An 11,654-nucleotide genomic window follows, 5' to 3' on the forward strand; every position below is an offset into this window, starting at 1 on the left:
ACTTTTTTTTTAGAAAAATGATTATATCTTTTTTGTTTTTTGACCTATATTTGTGACGTATATAGAAAAATATGTAGATTTTTAGTATCCTTAACCTAGTGTAGCAACCGTAGTGATAATCTAAACGGTTTAGAAGTTAGATGGTTGTAAAGGACACGTCAAAATGCTATGAACGTCCTTTACACCCACGATTTTTTTGAACAATTAGAGTTGATAGGGTCGTAAGTGACGGTCTTAGATGATTTTTATACAAATTCGGGGCGTAAATGTAACCGGAATGGTACAAATGGCAACTGTTTTTAGCTTAGTTTACAATTGAGAAACTTGAAAAATGTATCAAAACGTAGTTAATATGGCATAGAATAGCCACAATAGTGTTACAGTGTATATTTATCTAAATATTTAGAAAAGACAAAGAACAAGACTATTTTATATCCAGTTTTGCAATAAAGAAACAACATTTTCTTCAAAACTATCTACTATTTTGGAAAGTTATTATTTTAGTACTCGCCGCTGTCTCAATAAGTTACGCATTCAGTATTTAATTCTAGCAGGGAAACGCTTTCGTAGTTTAAGTAAATATAAAACAATAATGGTAATCACGTAAACTTTAATCAGCAACTGTGAACAGTAGAGTATATTAATACGACAGTAATTTTAAGTCTAAAGTAGAAAGAAGTTCTAAGAATAACTAAAGAGTTAAGTACCTATTTATAAACGCAAGTTAGGACGCGTATACAAACTGTAACCAACTAATAAATAATAGTAACTGTACTCAAGACTACCTACTATGTTGATTCATATTTTTGATAATTTTAAAACAGAAGATTGTTATTTAGTCTAAACCCTGTTAAATAAGAATAATCTTAATTATGAGTTCAATCCTAGAAATATTATAGTCAATGCTTTAAGTACCTGGGTACATAGCCAAGTCACCAAACGCTAACGCTCATTCGCTAGCGAAACGCACCTGTTATTGTCGCACTAAATGTTAGTATAGTCTACTGTTAAAGTTTACTGCCGGCGTAGCTGAATGGCAATCGTCGACGCCAGACGCCGACAAAAATTCAGTCTGGTGCAATACGCAAGAGCGATAAAGATATATTTAATAGCTACGAAATAGATATTATCGTGAACGTTTGTGCATTTGGGTACGTACCCTGATTACCATAGTGTTTTTTTTATTACCTACATCTCGCCGCGGTATAATAATACTACGAAAGCGTTTCCCTGCTAGAATTAAAGGCTGAATGCGTAACCTACTGACTATTCAGACAGCGGCGAATACTAAAAAATAACTTTGAATTTGTTGCCAAAGTAAACAAATGAGGTTTTCCAAACAATAAACGTAATTTTTAAGCAAATATTGTTTCTTTATTACAAAACTGGATATAAAATAGTCTTGTTCTTTTTTGTTGCTAAGATAGCTTAGATAAATAATACACTGCATTAAACTAATGTAGCTATTCTATGCCATATTAAGTACGTACTCGTATTGATACATTTTTCCAGTTTTAAATTGTAAACTTAGCACAACATTTGTAGTACCATTTCGGTTACAATTACGCCCCGACTTTGTATAAAAATCATCTAAGACTGTCATTTACGACCCTATCAAATCATGGGTGTAAAGGACGTTATAGCATTTTGACGTGTCCTTTACAACCATCTATCTTCTAAATCGTTTAGTTTATCACTACGGTTGCTACACTAGGTTAAAGATACTCGTAATCTGCATATTTTTCTTATACACGTCACAAATATAGGTCAATAAAACAAAAAAGTGGGTTTATCTTTCTCTTGGAAACCTGCATTATATGTCCTTTACGACAATTGAACCCAAAGATATCGATTACAGTTGCGGATTAAATATTTTTAGTGCTGGTCGTAAAGGACGAAGAACAAAAAAACTTGTCCTTTACGCCCAACTTTACCACACTACTATAGAAAGTGATCCTTAAAAAGTAAGGGCTTAAAGGGCAACAATATATTTCAAGGTGACTTACGACTATATTTTTATTTGTAGATTTCCTTTACGACACAAATAATAATTTATAATTAATGACTTGATATTTACGCCCCTTCAGAAAAGCTATTTTTGCAAGTCCATAGTAGAAAATCTTGGTCGTAAAGGCAACTTTTTAAGAGATATCGAAATTTTAACTACACAGATCGATAGCGCTTGAAATTCTGAACAAAACTGTATATATAACTCATTTTCGCCAAAATGTCCTTTACGCCAATTGAACCCAGAGGTATCGATATGATATGATATGATAAACTTTTGAAGTCTAATTATTAGATAATAACCAGACGGACACCTAAACGGTACGTAAATTTACACATAAGTGCCTAATTTATAATATCAATATTATCATAAATATAGACTTTTTGCGAATATCATAAAATAGATAAAAATATAAGTATATACATATATTAAAACTTACATGTGTCATTATTCGAGATAGAACGATGGGAATGGCGTGCTAACATAGTATTACATTACATAGTTGCATACTATTATTTCTGTTCGTTTGGCAAAAAAGGTGTTATTTTTGTCATACATTTTAATCATAAAAACAATTACATACGATATACCTAACAAATCGTATCTTTCTACATTCATCCCAGTCAGCAAATGAGAGGATACGCGTTCTTCTTTCTTAGCCAGTTTCTTACTCTTAGTCTTAGTTTCGGAGTCAGTCAGTGACTCTACTTCGTCGATGTTTCACCTGACGCGTCGACCTAGAAAATTAAGTTGTTTTCAATAAACATATTTAATAAACTACTGTAGTTATGACCAAAAAGACTGAAATTTTGAATACACTTTATAATGAAGGTTTGGTTTTTCAATGGGAAAAATCGATCACTGGGTAGGTATAGCTAGAGAATGCTGTGAAATGTATGTGAACATCTTCTTTATGTGTTATTTTGCGTACACGGTATCCAACCAATTTTATTGGGTAGTAATTTCCTGTTAATTATAATGGAGTCAGTCACCGGACAAATATGGAGCAATTTAATATAATGCGGCAATGTTTTGCCTGTATATTTAATGATTCAACTTGCTGATAGAAATTAATGGTATCGATATCTAAAGTTGAATATGGTATCACAAACCATATATTGAAACAGGAACTATCTGCATAAACCTTTCGAGAATCTGTATTTAATAATCTCGCAAGCTGGTATCAAAGTAATGTCACAAAAATGCACAAAACTCTTGTTTGGACTGTATACACCTACTTGCATTTGAAACAAAATCTTACTTCAACAGTCAGATAATGATTTCATAATTTCGTGTCGTTCAACAAAACTTACATAAACTTACTTAAAGATCATACCTGGGTCGCCAAGCAGGAGGACGACCGGCTGGACGCCCCAGGCCCCGTATCCGAATGGCATTTCTACGACGCGAAACGAAAACTAAACGCCGCGAAAGGTAGTCTGGATGTGTCGCGCCAATACGCAAGAGCGATAGAGATAGATATCTGCGAGCGTTTCGTTTCGTGAGCGTTTGTGCATTCGGCTACGCACGCAGGTTTCGCTGGCTGGAGCGACATGGTGGAGCTGGATCTGTGCGAACTCCAAGTCAAGATTTGGCGAGAGGTAGCGCAGGACCGAGAAAAGTGTCGCTGTCTTGTATTGGAGGCCAAGTCTCATTTTGGGACACTGAGACAAAGAAGTAAGTACGTAAACAAAACTTACCCTATGTACTTGAATACCCTTTTCCACCTGAGTTCGCCGAAGCCGTTTGGCGAGTGGCGGTGTGAATAGCGCGGGGTCAGGATGGCTCCGCCCCGCCCGCTCCCACGGCTGCTGGTGTCTCCATAGTAACGAGACCACAGAACCCACTACCAGTACGCATACTAAACCGATCTGAAATGGAAAAACTGATTTTCTAACATTTTCATGGTTGAAATTTCGTACCTAATATATTAACAGCCTACCACGAAAGCTGAAAAGCGACGAGCGATATAATGACATTAATGACACTAGAAACAATGCAGCACGATAGTGGCTTGTTTTATGTAGGTATTTCATTTTTGACATTTGCATTACAATAACGGGTTATGTTATCAAACGTGAAAAGCAGCAAAACAAATCGTTTTGCTTGAACTTGAATGAGGAAAGATGATTTTTGTAAGGTCTTGACATAATATGTCGAGAATCTTATCTAAATGGGTTAAGCGTTACATAAGGACTTTAAATTGAAGAGCAATGAGTTATCATTATAATTGTGGAGATGAGTTAATTAGCAACAATTAATTGATATTTCAGTGTCATCTTATTTATAGAAATTTGCAGGGTTTAAAATGGTAATGAGCAAGCCTGAACACATACTCAATAGTATAAACTTACCGGACTAGTCCACAGGTAAGACAATCTGTACAGATAGAAGTAGTCTCCCTGATTAACTTGCGGTAGCGCCGGTAGAGTGACGTTGCCGCCACAGCCCTCCACGCTCACAGGTAGCCTGGTAGGCAAGGGCCGAGGTCTGCCGAAGTTTATCCACAATGTCAGTGCTAACCCACTGAGCAAGCCTGAGCAGGCACCCTGTAATTATTGATTAACTTTTTACTTTCCGTAGGTAATGGTAGCTTTTTGGTATGAATATTTGGGATGCTCTACGAAATCATAATTCAATAAAGGAGGAATTTGGGAAGTACAAGTAACTTATAGTGGTAATTTATACCTCTAATCAAGTTATCCTTGGCCTGGCTTTGGTAATTAGCGTTTTTCACGTCCACTTCGCGTGACAAAAAATGCTAGAAACACGAAGCTGTATGTAGGCGGCCAGGATTGTCAGCATCTTGAAAAACTATTTAAAACTACTCACGGCTTCGTTGGCGAAGGTAGTGAACATGCCAAGTGTAAACACACCCAACACCGGGCCACCGACCACAGCGAAGATCGTCAGCGCCGCCTGCAGCACTCCTCCCAGGTGTCCGGCGATAAATGCCACGCCGAGAAACACGAGCCCGTATACACAGGCAGCCAGTTTTGTCAGCCAGGGGATATAGGACTTGCGCACGTGGCAGCATCTTCGGAAAAAAATAATAGTCGATCGTAAGTTTCGTTTCCAAAAATCCGGAGATATAGCTAACTACAAGAATCAACAACTTAAGACAAACTGTATACTTTTAGATCGGAAATAGATTGGTACATGTTTTATAAGTGCAGTCTAGACGATTGACTTGACTAACCAGCCATAAGTAGGATGTATGTTCATAGTAAATTCTTTGTGTCCAGACAATGTCTAGGTACTTCTATAATGGTGGAATATAGGTAGATATAAACATACTTACATATATTGTATATAATGTAGATTGTCAGAGATAGTGCCTTACTTGCCCATATAATCCGTCAACGTAACGGCAGCCAAGGAATTGCAGGAAGAAGACACAGTAGATAGAGTAGCGCTGAATATACCGGCCACAAACAACCCTAAGATCCCGGGTATTCTTCGCATTGAGTCCACGACGTAGTATGGCATCAGCTGATCCATCTACAAAATAAATTATGCATACATATTATGTAATGTAGGTACCTTATACACGGCGGTTTTGCATAGCCGTACGGTTAAGGGTCAAAGATCACGGTCGATTATCTATTTGTTAAATTCAATGAGATTATATATGTACAATACAATACAAATACTCTTTATTGCACACCTTGATAAAATACAACAATACAAAACAAGGAAGCAACACGAACAAAGCTAGGTAAACAACAGGCGGTCTTATCGCTAAAGAGCGATTTCTTCTAGACAACCTTAAGGTAGATTTCTTCTAGACAACCTTAAGAAATATTACGCTGAGTTGAGCCCCAAGACGGTTATCAACTAGACACCAATAAACTTCAATTTGCGTAAGTATCTGTATCAATAGCAGCGGTAATAAAGATAAGTAATTAGGTATTTAGGTGTCATATTTCAGAAACATTAAAGAAATTATTTTATACACAGAGACATTAAAAAGCAACTTAGACTCAGCCAAATATTTTATGGCTTTCTTTTCTGATACTAAAAAGTAAAGTGTACCAAACTGTTATTATTCGGTTATGTCAATACGAGTACCACGACTGAGTCAGAAGCTTATTGTAGATTATTCTATTGCTACGGCGTACGTGGTAATACCAGCTAGGCATCTGGAGACTCATAAAGGCAAGCACTAAGAGCAGTGATAGGTAGTACATTACCGGATGTCAGCAGGTCACAGGTCTTTGTGTACAGCGAACCTACATGGCAATACCAGCCAGAATGCTGGACTCATGACGGCAAACATAGGTCAGTCTCAAGCCAGATTGCTAATCAACATACTTACAGCAGCAGTACCTAATGCAGCCCGACGTCAGCGGATCACAGTCTTTGTAATTGTATACAGCGTACCTATGATTCGGTCAAGTTGTGTTTGAATGTATGGAAATTTAAAAAAATTAAATCCAGCAAAATTTTAATGTAGTATGGTACCTTAGGGTAAGGTGCTTTGCGCACACTAGCGTCCCCTACCGTCCCCCTGACGCAACACCCCCTTTTAGCACGAAATAGGTCCCGTTTTACGGTTTTTCTTCATTTTTGAGAAAAGTATCAGAGTTAGGAAAAAAGTGTCTATGAAAGAATTAATTCCTATTAAATTTTAGACAAAAAAGGTCATATGCATTTTTTTTGTAGCGCTTACCATATCCGTGTATAGTCATATGTGTATTAGTGGTTTAATTTCAGAATTTTGACAAAGTTTATCAAGGTACTAGTTTTTGCTCTTCTGAAGTACCTTTTTACCAAGTTTCAAGCCTGTAGCTTGAAATAAAACTTATTCCCCATACATACTTCAGCCAGCCTCATTTTAACTCTCTTAAATGATAAAAATCCAAAAACGCTGAAATTAGTTTCTTTCCATTTTAATTTTACCTTTATAGTCTTTATACAAAGTTTCAAGCTCATATTCTCAAAATAAAGGTAGGATCCTTATACGAATTTTGTACACCCATTTCACCCCCCTTAGGGGATGAATTTTTGAAAATTCCTTCCTTAGCAGCTTCGTAGACCTTATAAGTAACCTACGTGTCAAATTTAGATTCTATAGCATCAGCGGTTTGGGCTTTACCTTGATTTAAGTCAGTCAGTCACTCAGGACTTTGCCTTTTATATAATGTAGATAACATGAAAATAGTGCATGATATCAAAAAATATTATATGACCTTTCTTCTTGGAAATTTCATGAGCATTATTTCTTTCATTGTCAACTTTTTTCTAAAATGTATACTTTGCCCAAAAAATAAAAAAAAACAGAATTTTGGGACATATTTTTGGGTAAAAAGGGGGGTTGCGTCAGGTGGGGAGGAGGGGACGCTAGTGTGCGCAAAGCACCTTACGCTAAGGTATCAAACCGCGTTTATTTTTATTTGGATTTAATTTTTTTTTTCAAAAAACACAGTTTGACCGAATCACTACATAGCAATACCAGCCAGACGGCTGGAAATGACGACAAACACAGGCCGGTCTCAAGCCAGCTTGCTAGTCAACATACTTACAGCAGTGATAGGACATTACCGGATGTCAGCAGGTCACAGGACTTTGTATACCTACAGCGTACCTATATGGCGATACCAGGGGCCCATTTCTCGAAGCTAGTAGTTACAATTTACAAGTGATTGTCAATGTCTAATATGACAAGTTGGAAAGAGACTTCCGCTTGTAATTTGTAACTTTCAGTTTTGAGAAATGGGCCCCTGCCAGACAGCTGGACTCATGACAAATCCAGGACAGTCTTATTTAAGCCAGCTTGCGAGTCAACATACTTACAGCAGTAATGCTGCCCGACGTGAGCGGGTCACAGTCTTTGTATACAGCGTACATGGCGATACCAGCCATACAGCAGGACAAGCTCATAAATGCGAGGACCGGCCAGCTCCACCACAGACAAGCTTGTGACCGCTTCAACGAGCTTACTGTTAGAAGGCGTTGGACCTGGAACATACGAAACATTTGCGCCACTTGCACGTAATACTTATACATTCCCTTTCTTACACTTCTCTTAGAATTTCAAACTGCTATCCTTTTTTTAGAAATGTTAAAAAGAATTGTAATTTTGTTTGAAATTCTAAGATTTCTAGTTAAAACAGTATCTCACGGTTGCACTTGCGTATCGTATAAGATAACGAAAAATATATAACGAAGATTTACTTTAAACCTGTGTCTGATTGACTGCGTAGAGCGACAAATAGTTGATCAGACCACCGATGTTCAAGGACCACCACGTGTGTCTCTCCGTTGGACTTATGCTGATACTGAAAAGGAGGAATAATGTTTTTAAAGCCCGAAGAAAAATTATAGTTGTATTAAAGTCGACGAAGTTTAAAAAACTTACTTAGAGAAATCCAGGCGTCCACCTTCTCGAGCGATAGTAAAAATCTTTTCAAAACCTCCAAGCTGTATGGAACAGAACGCAGTAACGCTCAGAACTGCAGCAAACATCAACGCAGACTGCAGAACGTCAGTGATCACCACAGCTTTCATACCTCCCAAAGTCGCATAAATGGTACAAGACAACCCCACTACTAATATAGATATCAGTCTGTCAAGTCCTGTGACTGCTTCCAAGGCGATAGCTGGCGCGTAGAGAACAACGCCATTGTACAACAGCATTTGCAAGGCGTACGTCAGAGATGTAAGCAAGCGTATGTAACGTCCAAATCGCAGTTCTAAATACTCGTAAGTACTCGTCTTTTGCAGTCCAAAGAATACTGGTAGGTACAGTTTCGTCACAATTGGCGTGCCGTAGCCATAAGGCAAGTTTATCAGAAAAAACATCATGCCGTAAGTGTAGGTTTCTGAAGACCCTCCTAGCAAGGAGATAGCGGACATGAAGGAAGCCATTAGAGATACTGCGACTGGCATTATGGACATATTTCGGTCCGCCAGTAAAAATTCCTGGAAATATAGGTGATATGAGATTTTTAGACAAAATTTGCAACTCCATTTTATAATTCATAAGATATAGATATTTTAGATAAGTAAGGCTCATTTTATTTTATTAGATGTCAATCTATACCTAATACTTATTATCATAATTATTGCAAGTAGGTATTGCTTTGATAACATTTTTATTGGTGTGATTACTATTAGATAAATATGAATTGTGTAAGACGAGGAAGACGAAGAGATATTATTTCTCATGATATGCTGTTTACCTCATTAGTCTTTTGTTTCCCTCCACTGAAGCGGTAGTACACTCCTATGGCGGTAGAGATGATTAAAGTGGCCGCTATTATGACATAATCCCATGTCCCGAACATTGAGAGCTTCATTTTTACTAGAAAAAAAAATATTTTTTTGTTTGTCAATTCCTACGAACTCCTTTCGCTATCATTGATTGTATGTAAATAGTTTTGGTATTTTTTTTTAATATTCCCTACTTACCTAGCAAAGGCCTAAGCATTTTAATATACATAGATAGATCAAATAATTATAACGAATTGGTTCTTCATCACCATCAGCGTTTTTATCAATTTAGAACTTTGCATTTTACTTAATTTTAATTAAATATTGTAGGGTGCATTGGGTTAATTTCGAAGGTCGTATAATTTCGAAAGTCACATAAAATCACCATATTAAGATTCCCCTTTCGAAATTACCCGAGCATTTCTGTCCTTCGAAATTACCATAGCTGGGCATTAACTCGTTAATCCGTTAATCGTTAATTAACGAAGTTAACATTTCGATTAACGGATTAACTTTTAAGTTAACTTGAAAAAATGTTAACGGACTCGTTAACTTCCGTTAAATTTCTCCGAGTCCGTTAATCGTTAATCTAGTAGGGCACCAGGCGCCATCTGCGCTGCGAAAAACACGTTCTGAACGCTACTATAAAAGCCCGAAGTACGGCAAATCCTATGATTTGCCGGTAAATCCTAGGTTTTACCGGCAAATCTGATTTGCCGGTCTGTTTTACCGATGTCGATGTCTGTCCGAAATATTACCTAAAAAAGTATTCTTCACGTGGATTTGCTTTTACTAACTTTGATTCGGTGAATCTTAAGCTTTACCATGGCGACTGTTACGACCACATTCGCTTCCCTAGCCTCTACCGCCCAAAGTGCCACAACAGTCCCGTCACCGCCAGCATCTCTCCTGACACAGCTCTTGGCAGTAGCTCAGGCGATCACTGCCTTCCACGTGCAGCCTAGAGTTCAATAGGCTAGCTGTACTTCGGCCTTTTACAGAAATATAATACGTTATAGTGGATACTGATGCAAGATATTTAAAGAAAAGTTCATTTTTCTTCACGTGTTAACGGATTAACGATTAACTTTAACTTACGTTAAATTTGTCGAAATGTATCGCTTTAACGATTAACGAAGTTAACTTTTTTAGTAACGGATTAGCGATTAACGAAGTTAACTATTTGATTAACGGTGCCCAGCTATGGAAATTACCCCAATGCATGGTGCATTACTTTATTTATATTAGGTACAAAAACAGGGACATGATTCTGGTGTCCAACATTATTTTTTCGCTGACTTGACATTGCAATCATACGTAAGAAAAAGGAATGGTATGTGTTAGCCTGTCTTCACGAATTAAATTCCAAACCTCAAAACTTTTCTACTCACATTGCTTCATCAATATGACACCGATTGCTCATAAGAGTAAATGAGTAACAATTGTTAAAGCGTATTTTTCTGTATTCGAAATTTTGTTGACATCTAATTTTAACTTCAGCCAACCAATTACTGGACTAAACAGATAATAGTTATTTGTATCACTAATATTCTTAATTTTCGGGAAAAATAAATTAGAACAAAATTAGAATACGAGTATTTAACACGAATACTAGTCGTACAAAATGAAATAACCATAGCGTGGTATTCTTATTTTAAATACTTACCGTATTGATGTCGCTATTTATTTAGTATTAAAATATTAATTATCCAATAAATGGAACAGGCACTTTCACCGGCTAAAATTATTCAATACCTAACCGCATTTTTAGTAGTTAACCCGTCCCCATTCGTCCCCGTTCAATGGAAATGCATTGCATTAAAACATATAAAGCCCTGTACTGCGCGATAAAAACCGAGGCGGTCGTCGTTGTCAAAATGCACACGTATACTGGAGAGCATTCTGCAATCGCTATCTTGCTGGCTCAAGGCAAGTATAGTATTGGTCTGTGAGTCTCTAATCACAGTGATCATCTGATTACAGAATGTATGTCATTATGTCGATTCTGATGAAGATGTGCTATTCATAGTTATGGATCGTTGTTTATTTATGCTTAGGTATCTATAATATCTGATGCAAAATACAATGACTTGTATCGTGTAGTAATAGATAGATAAGTGGGATTATACACCGTGTTTTTTTTTTAAATTCGACACGCAGCACAGCACAGTGGGCTGGATGGCTCGAAAAGAGGACATTCGCACTTTTTTCAGAAAATCATTTTTTGAATAATGCTATCCGATAGAGAATTATATAAGGAACAATAAATGTAGAATTGATTTTTTCGAAATAATGCATATTGACAGCAGAAAAAAATAAAGTCTGTTTTTTTTGTATGGGACCCAAAAATAGCTATCTTGTTTCTCATAAACTATTAGAGGTCCCGTCTTCTACCTTTCAAGACTTTGTTTTTCTACTTTTATAGAGGAGG

At 36.9% G+C, this 11,654-nt stretch overlaps 1 protein-coding gene across 1 annotated transcript; it reads right to left on the reverse strand.

The window, feature by feature from the left end:
* Positions 1–2,570: 2,570 nt before the first annotated feature.
* On the reverse strand, positions 2,571–11,015 carry LOC125242777 (putative sodium-dependent multivitamin transporter). The gene is made up of 10 exons (XM_048151715.1): positions 10,890–11,015; positions 9,193–9,314; positions 8,370–8,932; positions 8,193–8,289; positions 7,805–7,969; positions 5,352–5,509; positions 4,841–5,045; positions 4,363–4,557; positions 3,709–3,879; positions 2,571–2,745 (listed from the first exon to the last, which is right to left on the reverse strand). The coding sequence occupies exons 2-10, from the start codon at positions 9,307–9,309 to the stop codon at positions 2,713–2,715; spliced, it is 1,704 nt and encodes a 567-aa protein (XP_048007672.1). The 5' UTR covers positions 9,310–9,314; positions 10,890–11,015; the 3' UTR covers positions 2,571–2,712.
* Positions 11,016–11,654: the final 639 nt, after the last annotated feature.

This window comes from Leguminivora glycinivorella, chromosome 3 (assembly GCF_023078275.1).
Source record: "Leguminivora glycinivorella isolate SPB_JAAS2020 chromosome 3, LegGlyc_1.1, whole genome shotgun sequence".
Lineage (NCBI taxonomy): Eukaryota > Metazoa > Arthropoda > Insecta > Lepidoptera > Tortricidae > Leguminivora > Leguminivora glycinivorella.